The sequence below is a fragment of the Marmota marmota genome, unplaced genomic scaffold (assembly GCF_001458135.2).
Source record: "Marmota marmota marmota unplaced genomic scaffold, marMar, whole genome shotgun sequence".
Classification (NCBI taxonomy): Eukaryota; Metazoa; Chordata; class Mammalia; order Rodentia; family Sciuridae; genus Marmota; species Marmota marmota.
This window is the reverse complement of record NW_025999900.1, coordinates 66,719,059-66,743,348: the sequence shown is the minus strand read 5'-3', so window position 1 is coordinate 66,743,348 and position 24,290 is coordinate 66,719,059. Positions and strand designations below refer to the sequence as shown.

General features: G+C 47.4%; 1 protein-coding gene across 2 annotated transcripts in view; it reads right to left on the bottom strand.

The window, feature by feature from the left end:
* Traf3 (TNF receptor associated factor 3) overlaps nucleotides 1–24,290 on the bottom strand; it is a 52,860-nt gene that overhangs the window by 5,955 nt on the left and 22,615 nt on the right. The window contains exons 4-10 of one of the 2 annotated variants that reach the window (XM_015495938.2): nucleotides 23,618–23,722; nucleotides 22,168–22,335; nucleotides 16,315–16,395; nucleotides 13,838–13,912; nucleotides 12,118–12,210; nucleotides 7,584–7,724; nucleotides 812–986 (exon numbers count right to left, since the gene is read on the bottom strand). In XM_015495938.2, coding sequence (XP_015351424.1) covers nucleotides 812–986; nucleotides 7,584–7,724; nucleotides 12,118–12,210; nucleotides 13,838–13,912; nucleotides 16,315–16,395; nucleotides 22,168–22,335; nucleotides 23,618–23,722 — 838 coding nt within the window. The remainder of the gene's footprint in view (nucleotides 1–811; nucleotides 987–7,583; nucleotides 7,725–12,117; nucleotides 12,211–13,837; nucleotides 13,913–16,314; nucleotides 16,396–22,167; nucleotides 22,336–23,617; nucleotides 23,723–24,290) is intronic. The other variant, XM_015495946.2, reaches the window with a different exon arrangement.

The following is a 24,290-nucleotide window of genomic DNA, read 5'->3' as shown; positions in this document are numbered from 1 at the left end:
GACATCTAACCAACAACGGCTACATAAAAAGGGGGCACACACAGGGGCTGTCCCAGGACGTCTGGAAGGGCCCCACCCACCCCCAGTCGTCCCAGCAGATGAACTGTCAGGCAGAAGTGGGAGTGAAGATGGGAGCCCAGGAAGGTGGCAGCCCCCAGGAGATGACCTAGGGCCTGCATGTCACAGGCACCTTGCTGCAGGTCAATGGTGAAGCCATCTTACTCGGACACTCCCTCCTTGCAGAAAGGCGCCCATGAAGGCAGGTGATGGCCACCTACCTGCCCACTAGCCAGAGGCCAACAGGGTCTGCACTCTTTCTGGATCTGAGCTGCTCCCTCCACTCCAATCCTATATGCACCATTTTAACCCCATTCCTTCCCACCATTAATCTTCATGCAAACAGTCACAGTCCTCATTCAGGCCCAAGGCCACAGGCCACACATTTACTCAAGAGTGTCAGAAACGTTCGGGCTGGGTGTGCTGAGCCTCCTGTGTGTGGCTTCCGCTCTTGTCCCAGGCTTTCAGGAATGCAAGGTAGGCACACAAATGGCCTGGAGCACCCTGCCCAGCAGGCCTGGGCCTCCCTGTGGTGCCAGCCTCTCAGGGAGAGCTCTGCGCTCTGTCACACTGGGCCTGGCACAGAGGGACAGGTCTAAGGGGGAAGTACCTGTCTCTGCTAGAGGAATCTCCACAGGAAACTTCTCTTGCCTCCACACATGCGTCCTCTGTAACCAGAGGAGCTGGAGGCAGCAGGTGCCAGCCAGGCCCAGCCCTCACCCCAAGCAGCTCAGGCCCCGGCCCAGCCCCTCACCTGTGTTCCGAGCTGCCTGCCCCGCACTCTTGTCCACACTCTCCAGCTCGGTCACACGGTTCTGAAGGGACTCCACGCTGCTCTTCATGCTGTCGGCCTCCTCCCAGTTCTGTCGGAAGGGACGGATCTCCTTGTCCAGCTCCTTCAGTTTCTCCGCCTGGCTGTCTATCACTCGCTTCCAGACCAAGGATGGGAAAAGGCAAACAACAGTCACAACTCACAGGACGCGCCTTGTGACAGCAGACGCGCACAGTGTCCTCGGGCGTGCAGCACGCACCACCAGGGGAAGCCAGGAAGAGCGGTGAGGGCAAGTGGTCAGTGAATGGGGATTCTTCCCAGAGGCTGTGTACTCGGGCCTGCCTTGCCCACAGTGGCCACTGTCCCCTCCCAGGCCAGGCCTCAGTGGCCCCCCAGCTCTGTGCTGAGACCCCCGGATATAAGCCTGCCTGTATTCTCACCCGCTTCCCACTGGCTTCCCACAGGCCAGCAGCACCTCCATGTGCTGGCCAGGCCGCCAGGGTCACTCACCTGCACCCGCACGTACCCAGGGTCTCATGTGCCTAGAGGCCCTGCTCCCAAGAGGCCTCAGGTTTGGGAGAGTGGAGTCATGCCTGTGTGGCCCCATCTTTCATTTGTGTGTCTATTCTGCTACCTGGTCCAGGACACAAGTGCCACCCTGTTTCTGTGGCTACAGATGCAGCTTCAGAACTGCATGTGGGTCCTGGGAGGGAGGACCACCCAGGACCCCTAGGACCTCCCCCAGAGAGCTAGCTGCTCTGCTCAGGGCTGGCAACAGAACAGGCCAGCAGTGGGCCTCAGGTCCAGGGCGAAGCCAAGTGGGCAGCGCCTATGAGAGGTCTCCTCCTCCACCTGCTTCACACTGGGGACGGGGCGGGGCGCAGAGCCTGCCTACAGACACCAGCTGCCTGGGCCTGAGCTCATGCTGTCTTAAGTACCTCAGAAAACCCTGCTCCAGAAGCAGACCGATCTACAGTGGTCATGGGAGGGATAGGAATCCTGGTCCAGCTGTGGTGGCCCAGGGTTTTAAAGGAGTGTTTACTTGTTAATTGGAGCCAGAGACTGAAAGGTTCCACTTTTGAAAAGCACTTGCATTTTGAAGCTAGCTCAGGGAGGTTGGGCCCTGGCCCACAACTTCACTTCTCCTTTTGGAAGTCAGCACCTTTGACAGCCATGTCACCAGCCTTTAAGGAACAAGTGTGGCAAGTCTGGGGTACTCTTCTGGGGTGCTGTTCTTCCTGCTCCTTCCAAGAAACCTGGTATTAGCTGACATTTATAATAGTGAGAATGGTGTCTCTGAAAAACACCCCTTGTTAGGTCGGTGTCACTTTAAACAAGTACCTATGGCCAAAGTGACAGTTAATTAGTTCAGGAGGTCTGTTTTCCTGGGACCAATCTATTGACATTAATGAATGGCCACACACTTGGGATGAATGGTTCACACACTTGGGATGGATGAGAGCTCTTGTGCGTTCTTCCTACTGCTAATAAACTAAGCTAGTGTGGATACTGATGAGACACAGACCTAACACAGCCTGAGTGACACTGTTTTGTAACTTAGTGCACTCAGGAGGCAACCCTGAGTTGAAGGATGGCCTGGGACAAGCCACTTGTCACTTTAAGCCTCATGCTTCTAAGTTGCTTCAACCTCAAACTGGTGCCCTTCAGGGGGTAGTGGCAGGAGGTCCCTGCTACTGTCCGATGCCAGGCCTGATCTCAAGAAGGGGACTGTGGGGTTTGACTGTGTGACATCCTGTCAGCAGTGAGGCTCCCCACACAGCAGGGGACACTGATCCAGAGCGTGGGGCACCCGTGTTGGGGCAGGAGAAGGGCACCCGTGCTGTGCACACACATGGTCCACACGAGCAAGGCTCAACTAAGTAACCTAGGCATTTCCACATCCAAAGGGAAAACGTTCTGTTTTTAAGTCAGAACTTTCATTTTTTAATTGGCACAGTCTCAAAGCAGAACAAAGATCTAAATCAAGTTTTCTCTATAGAACACAGCAAAGCAAAGAGACTTCGCTCTTTAAGCGCCATGGTCCACAATCAGCTACTGCAGTGTTTTTATAAATATAAATCTTAAATGCATATGTGAAATTTCATTGTAGGAAGAGTACAGAGCCGGCACAGTGGCACACGCCTATAATCCCAGCGGCACATGAGGCTGAGGCAGGAGGATCACAAGTTCAAAGCCAGTCTCAGCAATAACAAGATGCTAAGCAACTCAGTGAGACTCTGTCTCTAAATAAAACACAAAATAGGGCTGGGGATGTGGCTCAGGTCAGTGCCCCTTAGTTCAATCCCTGGTGCCCTGCCCCCCAACAAAAAAAAAGAACAAGAGCGCAGAAGCTGAGATAAGTAGTGTGGCTGCACAATCCACGGACAAGCTTTCAAAGACTTGCTGACCAGCTCCATGCACACACATTTTGGGGCTGCAGCCACCGTTCCTGGCTGTCCTTCTTATTCTAGGTCACTGGGACCTGAGAACATGACCCTGCACAGAGACACAGCATGGTGATGCCCAAGTGCTCAACTGAGCTGTGGACTGGGCATGGTCAGTGCTGGCTTGGGCCCTGCTGATCCACTGGCTTCAAGAACCACAAGTTGAGTGCCACTGGCAGCCAGAGGGCATGGTCAGGCTCACATGTCCATGGTCATCTCTTCTGAAGACAGGGTTGCTCACTATGTTGCTCAGGTTGGCTTCGAACTCCTGGGATGAAGCAATCCATCTGTCTCAGCCTCCCAAGTAGATGGGATTTAAGAAAAATAGGCTCTAGGGCTGGGGCTATAGCTCAGGGGCAGAGCTCTTACCTAGCATGTGTGAGGCACTGGGTTCGATCCTTAGTACCACATAAAAATACATAAAATAGGGTTGGGGATATAGCTCAGTTGGTAGACTGCTTGCCTTGCATGCACAAAGCCCTGGGTTCAATCTCCAGCACCCCCCACCCCAATAAATAAATACATAAATAAAAACATGCTGTCCCTATAACTACAAAAAATTTTTTAAAAAGAAAAATGGCTCTTTACATTCCTGTTAAGAAACACCTTCTTGGTATACCCAAAGGACCAAAAAACAGCATTCTACAGGGATACAGCCACATCAATGTTTATAGCAGTACAATTCACAATAGCTAAACCGTGGAGCCAACCTAGATGTCCTTCAGTGGATGAATGGATAAAAAAATGTGGCATTTATACACAATGGAATATTACTCAGCAATAAAAAGAACAAAATCATGGCATTTGTAGGTAAATGGATGGCGTTAGAGAAGATTATACTAAGTGAAGTTAGCCAATCCCAAAAAAACAAATGTCGAAAGTTTTCTCTGATATAAGGGGGGTGACTCAAAGTGGGGTAGGGAGGGAGAGCATGGGAAAAAGATTATTTCTAGATAGGGAAGAGGGATGAGAGGGAAAAGGAGGGAGAAGGGAAATAGCAAGGATGGGGGAATTTGATGGTCATCATTATACAAAATACATGTACTAAGATGTGAATTTGGTGTCAACATACCTTATATACAAACAGAGATATGAAAAATTGTGGTATATGAGTGTATTAAGAATTTTAAGGCCAAAAAAAAATAGAGTATGTGTATAATGGCATAATTTTGGCATGGACATACTTTATATACAGTTACCAAAAAAAAAAAAAAAAAAAAAAAAAAAAAGAGCTAGTGTGTGACTGTGGAGACAGATAGGTTTAGATTTAAATTTCAAATTTCAGTTCTTCTACTTTCTGACTGTGTGACCTTGGTAAAGTCTCCTAACATCTTTTGATGTAATTACTTCACCCATAAATAAAAGAATAATAGTACAAAAAAAAAAAAAAGACTTTTGTGTGTTAAATGTGTACTCTTTCTATGCATAGAATCTTTCATTTGAAAAATGTTACTTTCATTTGACCAACATTGAAGAAAATCCATACTCATATAATTTTTTATATGCAATAAATCATATGTTTCTATCTAAAAAGCCTATGAGATTAAGAAGACAATTTTCCAATAAAGTAATAACCAAAAATAAACAAAGAAATAAAAGAAACACCTTCTTGGCACCAGGCATAGTGGTTGGTGCACACCTGTAATCCCAGCAGGTCAGGAGGCTGAGGCAGGAAGATTCAGGTTCAAAGCCAGCCTCAGCAAGTTAGCGAGACCTTGCCTTAAAAAAAGAAAAAAGGTGGGGGGGGGGGCGGGGGCGGCTGGGGACTTGGTGGTAGAGCACCCCTTGGTTTAATACCTAGTACCAATAAAACAAAACCAAACCTGTCATACCTTCCTGGACCAGCAAAAGCACACACACTCTTCACTTCCACTCTGTAACACCTCAGCCTGCGTCCCTGTCCCCACAGCCTAGAAACAAGGCCCTGGACTCCATCTGTACACCTACCGTCTTTGGATAATCAGACAAGAAAAGTGATGATACAGAGTGAGGGGGACTGCGGTCACCAAGGGGGTCCATGTGCAGGGCTGAGGAACCCTGAGGAAGGCAGGGGAGAGGTGGAATTGACACTGGCATGGGAGGTGTTGGAGGAAGTGCTGGAGTAGACCAGGGAAGGCAGGTGGGCAGAGTGGCTCCCCCAGGTGGGTGTGGAGCCTCTCAAGGTGCGACCAGAAGGCCACCTGCACTAACAAGCGTGGGACAAAGTTGGAGGTGGTCAGTCACGTGAGTGCAGGGCCCAGCAAAGAGCTTAAGGTAACTGTGCTGGGGCAGCCAGAGGGTGGGGGGGTCTGGAGATACGGGCGACTCAGCTGTGTCCATGCCCCTGGGCACTTAGGGTCATGTGTGTCTTGGAGGCAGGCAGAAGCCAGAGCAGCCCTCCCATCACCAGACAGAGCTGCCAAACCCACAAGGATTCTGCAGGCAGGACTTCACCTTGCACAGCGCTGGTGGCTGCTGACCTGGGTGATGTTGGCTAATGGCAGTCACCTCTGGGAACCTGTGCCTTCTTGCCCCTTTTCCTGCGTCTGAGGGAATTGTGGGTACTGGGTCCACTCAGAGTCCTTTCTTCAAATATGATCTTGCCTCCCTGTGCTTCTCTCTCCATGGAGAAGAGAGATGGCCCGCTCACTAAAGGTCCAGACAACGCAGACAGCTGCTGTCCCACCATCTTTACTTCTGGGTGCCACCCACCCCCATCTTTTGACCTACAACCTGTTGATTTATTCAATTACAAAAATTTTAAAATAGAGTGGTAAAACAGCATTAAAAGTACAGTAAGTAAAAACCTCTCCAGTTGGAAGAGGCAGACATGAACAAAGAGGCCTGAGGCCGCGGGCAGGGCAGACTTGCTGCAGGTGGTGAAGTCCTGCGTGACTTCTCTCTCTGCCTGGACACTGCCTCAAGTGACTCTCCAGCATAACATCCCAGACCAAGTACAACAACTACACTGCCAACAGCTGGGCCTGCTCCCCAGGCAGTGCAGGTGAGGGTGGCCAAGTCCCTGTGGCTGTGCCTCCACCAGCCACTTGGACAGTCCTGCCAACAGCCCACATTAGTGGGCGCTTGGCAAAGTGCAGGCCCACCCAGGGTTTTGCCAGTCTGGTCAGACCCTGCCCTGTTCTGCTCAACTCAGCACTCATACCTGGCACCTCTGTGAAGGCCACCTAGTATTCCATTGTGCCTTGTCCTTGTCTCCCTGGGCAACCGCAAAGTTCAATACAATTATAATAAATTTAATAAATCCCCAAATCATTCATGGGACTATGATTAATCTCCAGCGTCAAATGGGAGGATAGTCATTCCCAGCAATGCCATGACTTAGTATTCTTAGAAATATTTCCTTTTCCTTGGAATTTAAGGAAATACATTTTCCTACAAGCACTAAAACTACTCCAGCAACACGAGCCATTCCCCTGGGCCCGTGTGATACCATGAGTCTTACTACAGCACATGGATGCTATAGAGTGGTGTGCAGAGCTAAGTGCAGGGGCTCAGCCTGGGATCCCAGTGGCTCAGGAGGCTGAGGTAGGAAGATCCCAAGTTTGAGTCCAGCTTGGCAACTTAGAGAGGGCCTAAGCAACTTAGATTCTGTCTCAAAATAAAAAACACAAAAGGCTGTGGATATGGGGTCAGTGGTAGAGCATTCCTGGATTCAATCTCCAGTCCAATTAAAAAAAAAAAAAAAGTCACGCGCAGAGAATATCTAAAGGGTGATCTGTTTACAAGTGAGTACCTAGCATTTTCATCAGGCTCATTTATACAGTCACTTGGTTCAGAGCACAAAGGGTTATCTGTTGTTTTGGGGGTACCTCAGGATGACTGTGATGAAATAAAGTCAGATAAGTATATGTTGCTAGAAAACTTGGAACAAAGATGTTTGGCTCGTTTCACTCTAGGAAGTGAAAATGCATGCAGGACTCATAAATGATATGAAATCTTAATAATAATAAAAATGGCTAACTTTTTAAATGTGTAGTGTTAGGATCAAATCCAAGGCCTTGCCCAGGGTGGGTGGGCACTCTACCCCTGAGCTACACCCAAGCCAAAACATTTAAAACACAGCTGTTAAGTCTTGCTTTACCCGGAGTGGATTAAAAGCACAGAAGAGAAGCATCAGGCCAGCTCCCAGGGCTGGACCCCACGCTGATGCAGGAGCCCTCCCTGAGTCTTTACCTGAGCAAGAGAAACTTGGCATTTTCTGTTTTGTCTCACTTCACTTAAGCAGAGGCTTAAGGCTGGGATCTCAGCCCACACTGAGAAGAATACAGACGGCTCCCCTGCCCTCTTTCCTAGTCAATCTAGTCACTTACCTGTAAATGAAGTATCTTGGATTCATTATTCCGAAGCATTTCCTTTTGTCTCTCAATTTCAATTTCAAAGCTACATATCTGATTGTGCAAACTTTGTATGCTCTTGTTTTTTTCTACGCTTTCATTCTGCAGCAAGGAAACCTGAAAAAGAATTTCTTCAATTAATGTAACAAAAAGTGGTTTGGACACTAATTAACAACAGTGATAATGAAGGTAATTAACTTTTCACAGTACAGGCCTTCTACTGGTGCACTGAAAGGAGTTCTAGGAGAACAAATCCCTCCACACAAAAGAGTGAGTGCAGGGAGCTGTGTGGGGACCCTCCCCCAGCAGTAAGGGTGGGGCGCAGTGCGTCAGAGCGCTGGATCCAGAGTTAACAGGGTGGCTTTTGAGGGTCTGCCGGAAACCACTAGCCTTTCACCAGAGCAGCTTTTAAAATTGGACCAGGAAACACAGTAAGAAACAGTCTTACATTTTGCCCATTTGCACCAATACTATGTGTGCACACCTGAAAAACGGGTTTCACAAAACCAGCCTTGCCTGAACAATCTATAATGCAGGGCTATAGCCCAGCGGTAGAGCGCTCCCCTAGCACGTGTGAGGCTCTGAGTCTGAATCACAGCACCACATAAAAAAATAAAGGTATTGATAACTACAACTAAAAAATAAATATTAAAATAAATAAGTAAAACAAAGGTATTGTGTCCAACTACAATTAAAAAAAAAAAAAAAAAAAGGATCTATAATGCACCTTGGCATTTTCTGTTTTGTCTCACTCCACTTAAGGCTGCTGCCCCCAAGGGCATCATGCTGAGTGAGACCCACTGCCATGTGGAGCCTGGAAGACTGAAAGGGCAGGAGGTGCTGGTCACAGGCTCAGTTCCAGTAGGAAGAGCACCTGAGATGCTGACCGTGGGACCAGGTGACACACACTCCAGGACAGCTAGCAGAGCAGACTCCACGTTCATTCCACAAGAATCCAGGGACGTGATGGACGTGCTGACTGGCTGGTATGGCCTTCCCTAGGTACACACTGCACCCCACAGCAGTACCTTAGAGGTACCCACGGGCCACTCCTGCACTCTGGATGCCCCAATGTGATGAGAATGAAAAGCCACACAGGGCATCAGCTCACCACAGACCAACTCACTAACCCAACAGAGAGCAGGCACAGAACCATCAGTCACCCACCACTGTCACAGGAGGGGCAGCAGGGCCAGCATCTCCAAGTCTACCTGTGACCTCTTCAAAATCTCTCTAAAGAACAACTAGAACTGCCCAAAGGCAAAGTTTATACCTGTCTCAACAGGCCCTGAGATGAGGGGTCTATGAGGACAGTTCCCACAGGTTTCTCCACAAAGGGCACCCTGGCCCCCAGGAAAAAGCTCCTGGTCACTGCCTGTCACAAGGCATCTCCAGCCAGCCCAGCAGGGTGCTGTCACCCAGCAGCCCTTGGGCCCCAGGAGGGGGCTGAATCCCACAACTCATGCATGACTGAACTGCAGTGAAGAGCTCCCTGAAGCCCCCCAGGCCTGGCCCGAGCTCAGCTTAGGACAAAGGGGTTACGACAAGAACTGACTCCTGATACTGTCCACTTAAAGCGTAGCAGGCCTACAAAACTGAGGGTCCTTTAAGGAAAGAAGCACCTTTGGAGATAACCATAGCCTATTTAATGTTAAAGCAAACTTGCATTTACTCAGGCGTACAAGACTTGCAATGTCCATAAGCAAAACATGACTTCACTTTCCTAGGATCTTACTCAGCAAAAATCAACTTTCCTTCCTAAACACACAGCGTCTCAGACGTCATAGACACCTGCAGGGATCAGGGTGCGAACTGCAGATGGGGGCACACGTGGGGCCACAGAGCAGGCTGGCCTCTTCTGAAGTTATGACGCACTCTTTCCCATCTGGTGGAGACAAACTGAATTCCAGACTGTTTATTCTCACCAAAGAGACATTATGTATGCCAACTTTTGACAAAAATTTCAGTGGTATCTCCAAAAATAATGACTTTTTTTTTTCTGCAAAAAGTCAAGTACTTGAATAGGAGTAGAAGTAACTTACAGTGGTGAACACATGTCATGCTACACTAAGCTCTCGATTTCTCCCATGTAGGGACTTCCCTCATGTGCCTGCAGATCACCGTTTCTGCACATCTCTGAGGCAGCTGTTGTCTGCAGGAGGTGAGGGGCCAGTGTTTCCAGGAAGCACCATGGGTAGGTACACCAGTCAGTGAGAATCACGCGCCCTCCCCTGAATTGAGCTGCAGTAGGGTGCTCTCCACTTCCCTTTCATTTCAGCTTTCTTGAGATACAACATGGATACTTAATAAGGTCCAGATTTTACAACGTTTGCTTTAGTTTGACCATGAATGTGAAGACCCACCCCCCATTTGAACCAACTCAAACATTTTCTGTTTTCTATTGAGACAAACAAAATAAACCTAAGAGTTCCAACAGAATCATTCTATAATGACAAATAATTCCTAATTTAGGAAAATGCAAATATCTTTATTCTAGTCCATCCTTTCCTTTCGGATCTAGGGAAGGGCAAGCAGGAACAAGGCTCAGCCACTCCAAATGCCAGGGCAGGGCCAGAAAGAGACAAATCCTTGAGCAACACCCAAGGGGGTGGCATGTCAAGCATCTCAGCAGCAATGCACTGTATGCATCCTGTGCCCTTAAGACTGTCACCGTGCCTTGGCAGGCAGTGGTTTAAACATGAGGCCTTTACAGAGTAAGGCTGCTGCATGGTGGGTATAAGCAGTGGGAGTTGTGTCCTGGGGTTCCCAATGGTGCAAAATCATCACTCTGGGTAGGAGGCAGTGGTGCACGCTGTAACCCCAGCAGCTTGGGAGTCTGAGCCAGGAGGAACCCAAGTTCAAGGCCAGCCTGCAGCTGGGGAGATGCTATCTCAAGCCATTCACTTCAAATGAAGAAAGGTAAGGTGGAGTGAAGGGCGGGGCCGGCACACCCTGCGTGCAGCCTGGAAGGTGATGGGGTGATACCTCCCGTAGTATCCTGGATAAACCACAGGCCCAGACCCGCTCAGCACAACAGTAACGAATGAATTCTTAAAATGAAAGGAAGAGCCTCTGAGATGAGAAGCAGCAACTATGAGACAAGCTTCCATGACTTATGCCTGTGAGTTTTTTGTTGTATGTGGTGCTGGGGACTGAACTAGTGCCTCATGCATGCCTGGTAAGTGCTCTACCCTTGAGCCATATCCCCAGCCCCTGTGCCTACAATTTTAAAATAGCATAAACAGAAGGGATTTTTTTCAAAAAGGTAAACCATCCACGAACTTGAAACAAATCCTGTGTTGATGGGAAGATGGCCTCCGGCTCAGCTACCACGAGCTTCCCGTTACTATTCCGTGGGCTTTCCTCCTCCCCTCACAAGTGACTGCACGCCACCGCTTACCGCCTCTCAGGTTCATGAGCATTCACATTAGCCAACTATTTTATGCCAGACTTCATGAAAATCTTCTGCTTTAGAATTTTAGACTCTTTGAAGTACATGTATATTAACACTGGAAACAAGATGTTCAATTCTTTATTGACCTTTAAAATACTCAAATGTCAACTCCACTGGCTATTCCAACTAATTTTGGTACCTTCCTACTGCAAGTTCTCCACAGATGTGTGACAAACACTGAATTAATCTTTTATTTTGGGGATTATTATTATTTTTTTTTTAATTTGGCAGTGCTGGGAATCAAATCCAGGGTCTCAGGCATACTAGGCAAATGCTCCGCAATAGAGCCCCATCCCCAGCTTTGATTTTTGTAAGTAAGCCACAATGGGAGATCCCATAACAACACCTTCTTCATCAGTTCTTGAAGATTTCATCATCTTCTCCTGAAAATACAGCCCCCAAGAGAACACCACAGAGCAGACTCCACTAGGAAGGAGTGGCCCCAGGCCCCAGCCAAGACCAGCCTCTTGCAGACCGCATGGGAGGGTCTATCAGCAGAGTGCTATGTGTAGCTGGAGCACCAGAGTTCAGGGTCAGCTGAGAAGGCCAACTGTAGAATTAGGAATGTAGCAATGCTTTTTACCTGTCGCTTAAAAAGACCCCGTTATAACACATTTAACCTTGTAACAACCACATCAGGGCTGATAAACTGTTCTGCAGGGGCCAGGTACCAAGTGTCCTGGGTGACTGGGTCCACAAGGCTCAGCCTCATGGATCCACTTTGCATGCTCAGTGCCACAGCAGCCCCAGGCAACTGCTATGCTCCAGGTTGGCCGTCTTTTGCCAAACCAGGGGGAGGGGGTGTTGGAAGTCCTACCCTCTCTGTTCTAGATCAAGCACAGACAATCACAATGTGATATGAAATAAAGGCATCACATACTTGCTTCACCAGAAAAACAACAACCAAAAGACTCTGTAAGCTCAGGATCACCAAAGAGAATTCATTGGCAATCTCTTGATGCTGCTTCTTTTAACCAAAAACTATTAGTAACTCTGAAAAAGTTTAAATAATTTGAGGAAACCCTACCACCCAACAGAGATGGGACCAGGGCCTACCTTCTTCTCCAGGGAGTTGCTCCACTCCTTCAGCAAGTTGACATGCTGCACGGCAGAGCTGGCCTCGTGCGCCTTGATCTGCTGGTTCGTCCCCTGTGAGAGCAAAGGCATGTTGTGTGAAGTAATCACCCCACTGCGAAAGGCAGATGACTGACAGATGACTCCAGGAGCAGCATCACACACAGGGGGCTATTCATGTACAGCTGCCACAGAATCTGAGCCCCACGAGAGCCATGCCTAGGGCGGCCAGGCAAGCACGTGCAGCCAGGAGGCCGCGGCAGAGAGCGCCAGAACACTCTGCACGCAGTGCTGCAGGGCTGACTGCAAGCCCAGGCTCCTTCCTCAACCTCATCTGAGTGGCTTCTTATCAACAGTTCACACTGGTAATGTCAAAAAATTAGATTTTAAACTCATTCTTGTTCCTTTATAAATTGCCTTTCTCATAAAAAATAAAAATAACATGGAAAATGTTCAGACACCTGAAGCTGCAGCGAGATGCTGCGGTGGCAATCCTGCAAAATGCAGCAAAGAGGGGTTCTGAACAACTTCCCTGGGTTCACTGATCAGCTCAAACACACTGCATCCAAAAAGGCACTGCTCCTCACCAGTCCAAGTCTAACTGGAAATTACATACAAAACATGAACAATCTACAGAGTACATAAGATGCAGACCATCTGAGAGTCAAGAAGAGGCACACTGAATAGTACTTTATATATTTAAGAAAATAATTGGCATGAAAATAGAATTTGTTTTGATATTGGAAAATTAAGAAGCCAGAGAAAACATTTTCATGATCTCCAAAACATATACTCTGTACATAGAATATCCATATATATATATATTGATATAAGTTCTTCTCCATATCAACATATATATACACATACACAGAGAATGGATGGTACTACGTACGACATACAGGGGTCTCTCCTCAGAGCCTGAAGCAAGGGGCAGCTAGTCATTCTCACTCTCAGCTTCCTACTTCCTCAGAAAATACCCCGAGGCCAGTGTCTCTGTACCGACTTCATCATAATGTACTGGTGATACATAAGAGTAAATGTACAATACTTCCACTGTGATATATTTTGCCTTTTGACAATTTCATGAATATCATTTAAATGAAAACTTAGTCTTAATTCACTAGCAATCTCAGACATGTTAAAAAAAAAAAAAAAAAAGAACCAGAAGCCCGCTGTGGGTTTCTTGCAGTGCACGTGTGGCAGCAACACTGTTTTCTAGGAGGCGTTTCCTACGGGCTGTGCTCAGTTTGGATCTGTCCTGGTGGGGGTCAGAGTCAGTACAGGTGTGTACTTGAATGCATCTAGGGACTTGTGTGTGATCCGTACAGCCGACTAACGGCACATGTGATGTGGAAACCACATCCATTTGATACTCGTTTATGTTCAACTGACTGCTAAAACTTCCACAGAACCCACCAAATGCCATTCCCATCTGTCCCCGTCACTGGCTGGTTTCAGATGTGGTTCTCCTAATGCACTGACGCCCCCCTCAGCAGTGTCCACCTGAGGTCTCAGAACACCACCGACCAGGCAAGAGAGTACCCACGCCTGCTGCATGTGGCTTTTGTCACCCATGCAACAGGGCGTTTTCGTTTCATGACAAGGACCAAGAGTCCAGAACTTGCATGTTAAAATGTTAATTTAAGAACTTTCTCTCACGGCAGAATGTCAGTGACTGGAAGGACAAATGTCGGATACTGACCTGAAAAACGCAGCCATAGCGCTTAAAGCTACAGGTGCTGGGGGCATTGACACACTCTGACAAGTGTGCACTCAACTGTAACGGGAAAGAGACGTGAGTTGTGGCACAAACGTTTGCATGAAAATGCTTAAACACATTAGGGCCCAGAGAGTCTCTGGGCCATATTAAGAAGGCTGTTTTATCAGCTAAGGTGTGGACGCACCGTCTGTGCGCTACACTCCAGGCAGCAGATATATAGCATTGTCACGTGTATGCACATATACACACCAATATACAGAAATACATTCACTGTAACATTTCTTAAACTTGCAGTTTCTTTAGAACAAAATTGTTCAAAATGTGATATGCTGTCTGAAGTGCCAGAATTTAAAAAGGAAAGGGAAAAAAAAGTAAACTGAAATGCACATTTAAAGACTATAAACAAAAATTGCATGAAACACAAAAAAAAAAAAAGAAAGAAAGAAAAAAGAAAGAAGGCATTCAGGATGCAACTGGGTCACACATCTAATATACAGTACACAAAATAAACCCATTCCAATGAAGCTCACACTGCACCATTACTGCAAGACTCGGGTAACTAGAGACGAGCTTCCCCACTGCCTGAAGACTGCTCCCTGGCATGGCCAGAAACTCACCAACTTTTCAAAAACCTCTAAGGCCATCTGAACAACATGAATCTTATGTTGTCATCTCTAACCAAAGGAAGGAAAATTAGGAGGGGTTGGAAAGCTAATCCTGAAAGAAAAAAAAAAACTCCCATTCAGCCCCAGTATTGGTGAAGCAGCTATTAAAAAGAAAGAACGTATTTGAAACTGTCTTATTTGTAAGACATAGACTTATGCACTAGGCCAATGCAACCAGGCCTAGAACGTGCTTTTCCGTATGCTGGCACCCCATGTTGTTATGTCAGGGGGTGCGAGTAGGGCCCAGGGCTCCTCGGTCCACCAGGACAAAGGCACACCAGGTGGATATTTTGGACAGAGGGGAAAATGGATCTCCGCCTGCCATGTTCTCTGATGAGAGCTATAGAGGAAGGCCCTAGGAATGCTGGGAGGCCCATGTGGCTCCTGTTACCAACAAACATCGAGAATGGTCTATGAGGTAGGCAGAGTCCTTGTGGTTAAGAATCACACCCTTGCCCTGGACCCAGCAGGAAGCCCTGGGCTGGACTTGGAGGGAAGCATCCAAAGGCACCTGCACATGGTGGGCATGGAGACACGCATGCATAGGAGGCTGCTCTGGCAATGTTAGTTCAAACCTTAAAAGGTTCTTTCAGAGCCACTGATAGAATCAGGAACATACCCAGCTAGTGCTTCTATTGCTGACATCAGGGACACACTGCATCTGACAGGCTATCTTCAATGTACTACTATAAATTCAGTGTTGTATCTTTTCCTAAATTGGTTTTATTCATAGTATTCTGAGTCTCAGAGTCCTACAGACTTTACAGGAGCTTTGAAACAGAGGCAAGAATAACAGCCCAACAGCTCTTTTCACTAGAAACCAAGAGAAATCCAAGTTCAAAGATTTTTTTAGAAAAATAACTTAGAGGCAAAAGAGGCAATTTTTGACCCTTATTCAGAGAGCCCTGGGTGAAATTCAGAGAGTGCTCATAAAACCCTGGTAACTGTTTCAGCAGCACAGACTTTTCTCTATTAGTCTTAACAGAACTATCCCATTGTGTATGTGATGCAAATGCACTTTACAGCTCCTCCCACAGGCACATTCGGAGGCCCAGAGACTTCTGTCACCAGGCAAGACCTTCACCCATCAAGGTCCTGGGAAAATGCAGCTTGGTTGAGTGTGGCTCCTGGGGTCTTCCCCACACTCTGTTCCCAGCCTGGGCCCACACAAGCCTTGCTTGGTAGGGACATATGCAGCTGCCCTCTCCTCCAGATCCAGTGGTAGGATTTCAGGCTGCTGGAAAAGGCTGAGTGAGCAGGCTGCTCAGATCAGAGACAGGGAGCCCAGGGAGGGGGTCATCTCTGAGGCTGCCAAGAGCAACCACGGGGATAGATCAGTCACATGCAAAAAATATTCACAGTCCATGGAATTCTTCCATCTGGATATATCCTGATCAGATGAAGTCAACACAAAATCTACCTGTCTCAAAGAAGGCGCCATGGGCAGTGTGAGACGCACAGCCTGTGGGCAAGCTTCCACCCCACACTTTGTACCCAGGGCTGCCTCTGCCCAGTAGGGTGGTCAAAATGGCTCTGGAATGTCTCTAAGCTAATTTACTTTCTAGGGATAATGTAATGATTCCCTATTTTGAAGTTTTAAACACAGTGCTTTTTGAAACTTAAAGTGCCACCTTTGCTTCCTTGTAGATGAAGCTTCCCATTCTCTCAATTCTTAACAAAACGTTAACCCTGAATTTACTTTCTGGGCTTTTCTTTCCTTGCTTTTCTGCCACATGTTCATTGAAGAGCAAAGACCTAACAAACCCCAGACTGGGCGGCACAGCTGTACCTTACCTCACTCCTCAGAAGAGTCTGGACACTGCACTTGTGAGGACAGGAGACCACCACGCAGGGACACTCAGTGTCTTCATGTTTCTACAGAGTAGAACAAAGCACATCAGCCTTGAGACACACAGCCAGTCCTCCTTTAGGCCCCACCTCGATTCCTAGGTGGACACAAAGCACTTGTTCTGCTCAGTCCTCAGCTCTGCAAGTTACCTCCCTGGTGTGAGGTCTCAGGTCCCCAGGCACGGAGCAGACTCTGACAAGGAAAGGAAGCTTGTGGAAAACAACTACACAGGTGTTTTCCTACTGACAGCTCCCGTAGCAGTGTCCCCATGTCACACTGCTCCAGGCTCATGCAGCTCCACAAGTGGTGCCTGCTCTTGCACCCTATTCAGCACCCGCCCCAGGCCTCAGCTTGGGATCTGGACATGATGTTTCTCAGACATGTGGACATGGCTTCACATCCTGGGTTCTAAGCTACTGTTCTGAAATATCACACAGATTTCCCTCTGTGTGGGAGAGATGGTCAATTCCAGCTTTGCCTTTCTCTGACTGGTGCACACTGCAGCTCTGCAGAGACTGAATGACGGTGCTAGTTAAACCTGATGCCAGGATACTTGCTGGACGCCTGCCAGAGCACCTGCCCTAGGCACATGAAGGGCAGGACTCTGCTGAGGATACCAAACCCAATGCACAACAAAAACAGAGCCAGAGATGGAAGTGTCCTCTAAACAACACTGTTGAGCAAGGAGCCCAGGCAGAGTTTCCGCAGCAGCCCTGGCCTCTGTGGTCCTCACAGGTCTGTGGGAGGCCTCCTTTGGCCTCAAAGTGCTGCTGTTATTGAGGTGCATGAATGGGGAGGGCACCTGTCCCAGCCTCAGTGTGTCAGAGCCAAGGAAGTGGCCCACACAAGGGAAGTATGTGCCTGGACCTAGGAGGCTCTGCTCCTCTGAGGAAGGCCCGGGCCAAGCACCAGACTCAGCTTTATTTGGTGTGTTTCTAAGGCTCTTGACCCTCTGAGCATGCATGGTGGGCCTGCAGTGCAGAGGGGGAAACCCATGAGGTATAGGCTATTCTGCTCCTGATCCCGGGCCTTGAAGCCTGCAGAATGCAAGTCCAACGCCATGCCAAGCTCATTAGTAGGCCTTAGTAGGGTAAAGCCTGAGTAGACTTTCCTCAGAGAGAGCACTGCATGGGGACCTCAGCACCAGGTTGAGGACACCCACGCTGCTGGCTGGGTGGATCCCAAGTTCCCAGGGACCTTGAGGTAAAGGCTTTTTGTGTATTCCAATGGTCTCACCAATATGATCTCGATCCTTCATAAGTAAATGGGGAGTGATCAGCCCACTTTCCCAGGGTGCTGAGGGCCGAGTCAGTGCAGGCCTGCAGAGCTGAGTGCTGGCTCTGAAACAGGGTGAAGGCTCCATAGAGACTTGGCCCTCTCCCTGGACCTGGGGGCTCATAACCTGATTCACCCTGCTGGTGCCCATGGTGCCCATATCACACAGGACAGTGCTGAGGGAAGTTTAGGGTGGTGCTGGGACAGAGTCTAAGGACAGCAGGGCTGGAGGCCAGAGGGGCAATACCTTCGCATACTTTTTAAAGTCTACGCAAGGCTATCTGCCAACTTCCAGATGCAGAACTGCGAGAGTAAATCACTGCTGTTTCAAGATCCCAACTCTGTAGTGCTTTGCTACATTTGCCAAGTACTGCAAAGTAAAAAGACCTGTCAATCTTTTTTAATTTTGAGTACTCTTTGCATATTAATGAATCAGTCTTGTTTATAAAAGAAAATGCAACTTCGAGATGGACACAAACAGATGTGACAGGACACCCATGAGGCCACCACCTAGGTAAAATATGTCCACCTTCCACCTCCCTGTTCCTCCTCCCCACCTCAGCCTCAATTTCCTCTAGGAGAGACCCTAGGCCACAAGCCTGCATTTTTCTATCCTATTTCCTAGCAAAGTTTTGTTACACAAACAAGTTTTATTACAAAACACTGCTTGATTTTGACTGTTTTTGAATCTTATTAAAATGGAACTCTGGACAGGAGTCCCATGTGGCAGGCTGTGTCCTGCTTCTGTGACTGACCCACAAACTGCACAGAGTTTGCAGGTCCCTTATGTCCACTGTCTCGTCGCATGCTGCACGGCTCTATGATGAAGCTGTGACACGTTTTCACTGCCTTGTCACACACACTGCAGGGATCCCACACTGAAGTGCTCTCATCCTCTAGCAGGGGCTCAGGCTGCTACCGGATTCTGCTGCTCTGGTCACAGCTGGCCACAATTCCTGGTGTGCGTATGCAACAATCCTGTCTGTGTACCCAGGAAGGGCACTGCCAGTTGACTTAGCATGAATGTTCAACCTGATAAAACACTGCCAGCTGCTTTCCAAAGTGGCCTTGCACAAACTGCCACCAGAATATATTTATTTTTCCACACAAGGTCTTTACAATCCTTTCCACAAATTAATTGAGCTGTTTAAAGACACACAATAATTTCTAGAATAAGAGAAAACAATTTTTCTGACACTTTAAATCGTGCTGATTAAATATGGCAAATAAAGGGCTGAGGATATAGCTTAGTTGGTACAATGCCTGCCTCGCATGCACAAAGCCCTGGGTTCGATCCCCAGTACCACACACACACATAAAAAGGCAAATAAAACTTGGAAATAGGGGGCTGAGGTTGTGGCTCAGTAGCAGTGCGCTCGCCTAGCATGTTCAAGGCACTGGGTTCGATCCTCAGCACCACATAAAAATAAAAACAAATAAAAATAAAGGTACTGTATCCAACTACAACTAAAAATAAATAATAATTAAAAAAAAAACTTGGAAATAGCTGATACCCTGTCCCACAGTTTAAACATAGAACAGAAATCCTCAGAACACTGCAATGATCCAGAGCTTCAATGCTTCACTGATGCATACTGGGCCAACATTTGATATATGTTACACACCACAAAAAGGAAACAGAGCCAGGTGTGGTGGCACGTGCCTGTAATCTTAGTGACTCAGGAGGCCAAGGCAAGAGGACTATAAATTTAAGGCAATTTAGCAAGACCCTATCACAAAATAAAATAAAGGGCTGGGGTTACTTCTCAGTGACAGAGTGGCCCTGGGTTCGGTCTCCAGGATTACTTCAAAACAAACAAAAACAGGAAATAGGATGGCCGAGGCTTTCTGTCTGCATACATTAGATGGCTGCTCTTTTTAAAAATAGACTTAAAGCCTGAGAGCATGAGATTAAATGTGTTAGAGGACGAGATTAAGAGTGTTAGACTGGAAAGACCAAAGGATCTAGGAATCCAGTCAGGCCACTGAAGGGAGAGGAGGCCCAGGGCAAGTCCCAGCACCTTCCTAGGCGTGTGAAAAAGTTCCTGTGCACAGTATTGCCCAGGTGCAGGAAGGGCGGGCACCCGAAGGGCGGGCACCCGCAGTGACCTTGAACACATGGGCTCCTCAGAACCTTTACAGGCTCGGGGGAAGCATGGCAGACTTGGAGATGGACTCTAGGACCCATGCTGCTGAAACAGCACACCCAGACCTTCCATCACAAGAGAGTACTAAGACCTCTGTCACCTCTTCACATAATTCATGCTAACGATCGCTCCACGCCTGAGCACCCTGTCTGTGGCTGATGAATTCAAGAGCCAGGTCAAAGTACATGCCACTGCTCACTGACGCCCTCCCTCCCTCCCTGTCGGTGATAGTCATGGTGCTACCCTCACTAGGGGAACCAAAGAGTGTCCTTGGCCGTCTCCCTCCCAGAGCGCATCCAGAAGGAGAAAGACTACCAATTATTCTCACGTATGACCCAAGGGAGGAACACAAGGTGTAGGCCCAACAGGCCCTCCATGGAATCGGGGATAGAGCCCAGGGGCACTTACCACTAAGCCACATCTCCAGCCCCACCCCCATCTATTTCTGTATTTATATTTACAGACAGGGTCTCGTTGAGTTGCTTAGGGCCTCACTAAGTTGCTGAGGCTGGCTTTGATCGTGTGATCCTCCTGCCTCTGCCTCTCGAGCCACTGGAATTACAGGCATGGGCCACTGTGCCCAGATACCATGCCAGATCTTAGCATCTGACTTCGCCTTGTCTATGCCCACTCAGTTACATATTTGGTGTTTAACTGACAGGCTCTACAATTCCTTCTCAAACAAAAATTAATTGCTGGATTCTATGTTCCAAATAATTGATTTTTGCAAGAAGCCAAGTGTAACTTCAATAGCAATATATTAACAAGTGTAAGGCCTGAGGTACTATTCATTAGGTACGTCTCACTCACTGGAAGGTCACTCTTGGAGGAACTGCTCGCTTACAAGTAATACTGCTATTTCCCAACTTGCCTAAACATTCTCAGTAACTGGGAAATCTATGGTATCCCATAAGAGAAAAAGAATTCCCAGTGCAAGAGAGGCCAAGGCCCAGGATGGTGACAGGAGGTAAATTACACACAGATGGTAAAGCAGAACACATTTCATTTTATAGGGAAAAATCTAGGGCAAGAAAACTTTCTCTAAGTTATAGCTATTGAGTGCTCCAGAATATTCACACAACAAGCTCTCTGGGGGCCCTCATGCCCTGGCCACGGCTTCCTCTGCCTTGGGGATGCCACTCTACCCTTCTTTAAGTCTACTCCTCTGCTGATGACCACCCCTCGTTGACAATCTGGAAGGTGTGCCCAGGCCTCTGTGAACTCTGGCCCTGCTCTCTACTCACAGTGCCACAGCCGCAAGGAGCACCAATCACAAATCTGCAGCCTGGATCACTTCCCTCCACTGCTCTGCCCCCGAGCCTATTACCTCTATTGCACTGCAGTCAAGGGACACCCCAGTCCACTAGCTGATCCTGCCACAAGGGCTGGCCTCAGCCTTACCCCAGACTCAGCTAAGCCATTGGCTGATCCTATTGCCCCACCTTCAAGACATACTGCAGTACCACTGTGCCCCTACTGCCTGCACACCTGCCTCCCCAGCTCAAGGCAACCCTGTGCCTTTCCCTCATCCTGGTGTTCCATGCAGTTCCTGAAACCCACGTGCCATCTCAGATTCAGACCCCAGTGCTCCCAAGCAGGCCCCTCTACACAAACCACCCAACTGCCTGGGAAGCCAGCCCTCGCCATCCCTGGCCTTACACCAGGTAAGCTGCCTTCACAGTTGTGTATTATTATCTCTTCAAACAAGAGGGTGAGCTGCCTGAGGATGCACTGTCTCTTGGAAGGGCCCTGGCAAACCGCGGGCACACAGCAAGCCTTTGCTCAGTGAATGGACAGATTTAAAGTCTATCCTCCCCACTCAACAGCTCTCCTTTCTCTTTAATTTATACAGAAGTGACATGATTCCAGCACACAGTACAGAATCATGCCAAAAAAACCAGAGCAGGAAAACATTTTAAATTCTCCTCTCTCCAAAGCAGACAGCTGAGCTTCAGCACTGCAGGACAAACCAGCCTGCCGTGAGGAATGGTTATGTCATGCAGCTGTGAAACGATGAGCACCCCATCTCAATTTTGAGGCCTTTCTCTAAGACACGTTACAAATTCTATTGTTTTTGAACAATCATTCTTCACATTTTTGACACCCCAAATGATATTCAATCAAGGCAATAAAAATGTTAAATATATAAATCAAAATAGGCAAAACAAATATAGCTTTACTCTGAAATACAGTTAGATGAAAAGTGCTATCTAGTCCTCCTCGCTCTCTAAGGCCATCAGAATCATCATTTAGAAAGCATTCTGCAGGGGGTGTGTCTGAACGTACAGCGGGGAGAAACCAGCAACGCTGGGCTGTGAATGAACCATTTTGTCCCAAGTTTTAAGCTGGGTAACACTCTTTACAGTCTTCACGCACCTGCAGTGTGACCATCGGGACTTGGCTTTTGCAGTGATTACACGTGGCCTCACGGTATTTACATGCCTTTTCAACGTGATCGCGCAGGTCTTTTCTCAAGACTTTTTCTTTACAGTCGGCACGGACACAGGGAAGTTCCTCAAACTGGCAGTCATTTTTTAGATGCACCTGTAGGACAAACCACTCAAAAATTCTTAACTGGCAAAAAAAAAAAAAAAAAATCAGTCTGAAATGCAGATTCTAACCTCTATGCAATGAAAACTCACAGAAAGCACCTTCGGCTCTTCAGGGTTAGTGGTGGCACTAACTGTCATTGAGGCACTCACTATGCTCAGGGTTCCTCCACATGCTGTGGAAGAGAGTTGACACTTCCTCCCAGACAGAGATGGTTGGGTACCAGCTAAGAACTTTCCTTTATTTCAATTCAAACATCCTCCCAGGATGAAACAGGATACTAATTTTAAAAAGAACATGGAGGGCTGGTGTTGTAGCTCAGTGGTAGAGCACTTGCCTAGCACGTGTGAGGCATTGGGCTGGATCCTCAACACTACATAAAATAAACAAACAAAATAAAGGTATTGTGTCCACCTACAACTTTTAAAAAGTTAAAAAAAAAAAAAAAGAACATGGAAAAAAATCCATGTGGAATTTCATTATGAAAAAAGGTTTCATGTGCCTTGCAAAATTAAAATCCAACCTAAATCCTCCTGCTAGGGCAGGAGGATTCCAAGTTTGAGGCCAGCCTTACCATCTTTAGCAAGACTCAGTCTCAAAATAAAAAATAAAAAGGGAGGGGACAGAGCTCAGTGATAGAGCACCATGGGTTTAATTTCTGGTACCACCAAAAAAAAAAAAAAAAAAAAATCCAACTCAGGCTTTCAGGTTTCTCTCTATTCTAATTAAGGTAGGCATGCCAACAACTCTACCAATGGTATCATAAAAATAACACTGTATGCCCCAGAGGTCAGACCATTTTCCTAGAGACTGTGTGTTTTAATACATGTTTATGGTACAAAGTATTGGGACATTTTCATCTATGCATATATTATGCTTTTTTAAAAAAGTATTTTTTAGTTGTCAGTAAATCTTCTCACATATGCCAGGCAAGTGCTCTACCTCTGAACCACAGCTCCAGTCCGCCCATATAACTCCTGATCATCATCCACCTTTCTTCTATCCTCCCCAAGACAGTGATTTAAAAACTTTTATTTATTTATTTTTTGCTACTGGCAACTGAACCCAGGGGAGCTCTACCACTGAACCACATTCCCAGCCCTTTTTATATTTTATTTAGAGACAGGGTCTCGCTAAGTTACTTAGGGTCTCAATAAGTCCCTGAGGCTGGCTTTGAAATTGGATCCTCCTGCCTCAGCTTCTTTTGAGTCACTGGGATTGCAGAGAGGGACCTGAATTCCTCAGCAGGAAATTGTCTGGTGCCACAGGCACCTACCAGAAGCTGACCCAGGGTTAACTGCTCTGCACATCCTCTGCTCTCGTTCCGACAGTAGATCTGAAGGGCGAGGATCTCTCTCTTGCAGCAATTGTCTTTAAACACCTAAAAATGAAAGATGGTTATTTTAGAGGATTAATATTTCTGAATCTCCACATGCTACTGTTTTGGACAAGGCAAACCACTCTTAAAAACTCATGAGAGGGGCTGGGGTTGTGGCTCAGTGGTAGAGCGCTTGTCTCACACGTGTGAGGCACTGGGTTCAATTCTCAGCACCGCATATAAATAAATGAGTAAAATAAAGATCCGTCACACTAAAAAATATTTTAAAAAAAACCTCATGAGAGCAACTCTGACAGTAGACCTCAGAAAGTACAAAGGACGCTCTTAATTTCTACAAGTGGAATAAAAGAGCTGTACCAGCAAGAAACAGGGTTCAAGTCACACGCCCATGACAACTATCTTCTAATAGATGAGCCCAAAGAAAAGGAATTACATTGAACTGTTCAAGGTTACTCTGAAGCACCCACCATTCTCCCTTTCATCTTTTATTTTCAGACAGTTGAGAACTTTTGACATAACTTTAGTTGTGGAGGGCTGGGCAGGCCCAAGCGCAGGCCGCGCTCTGTGGGGTGCATCTCCTAACAAAGGACCACCCACCACCCCCCCCCCA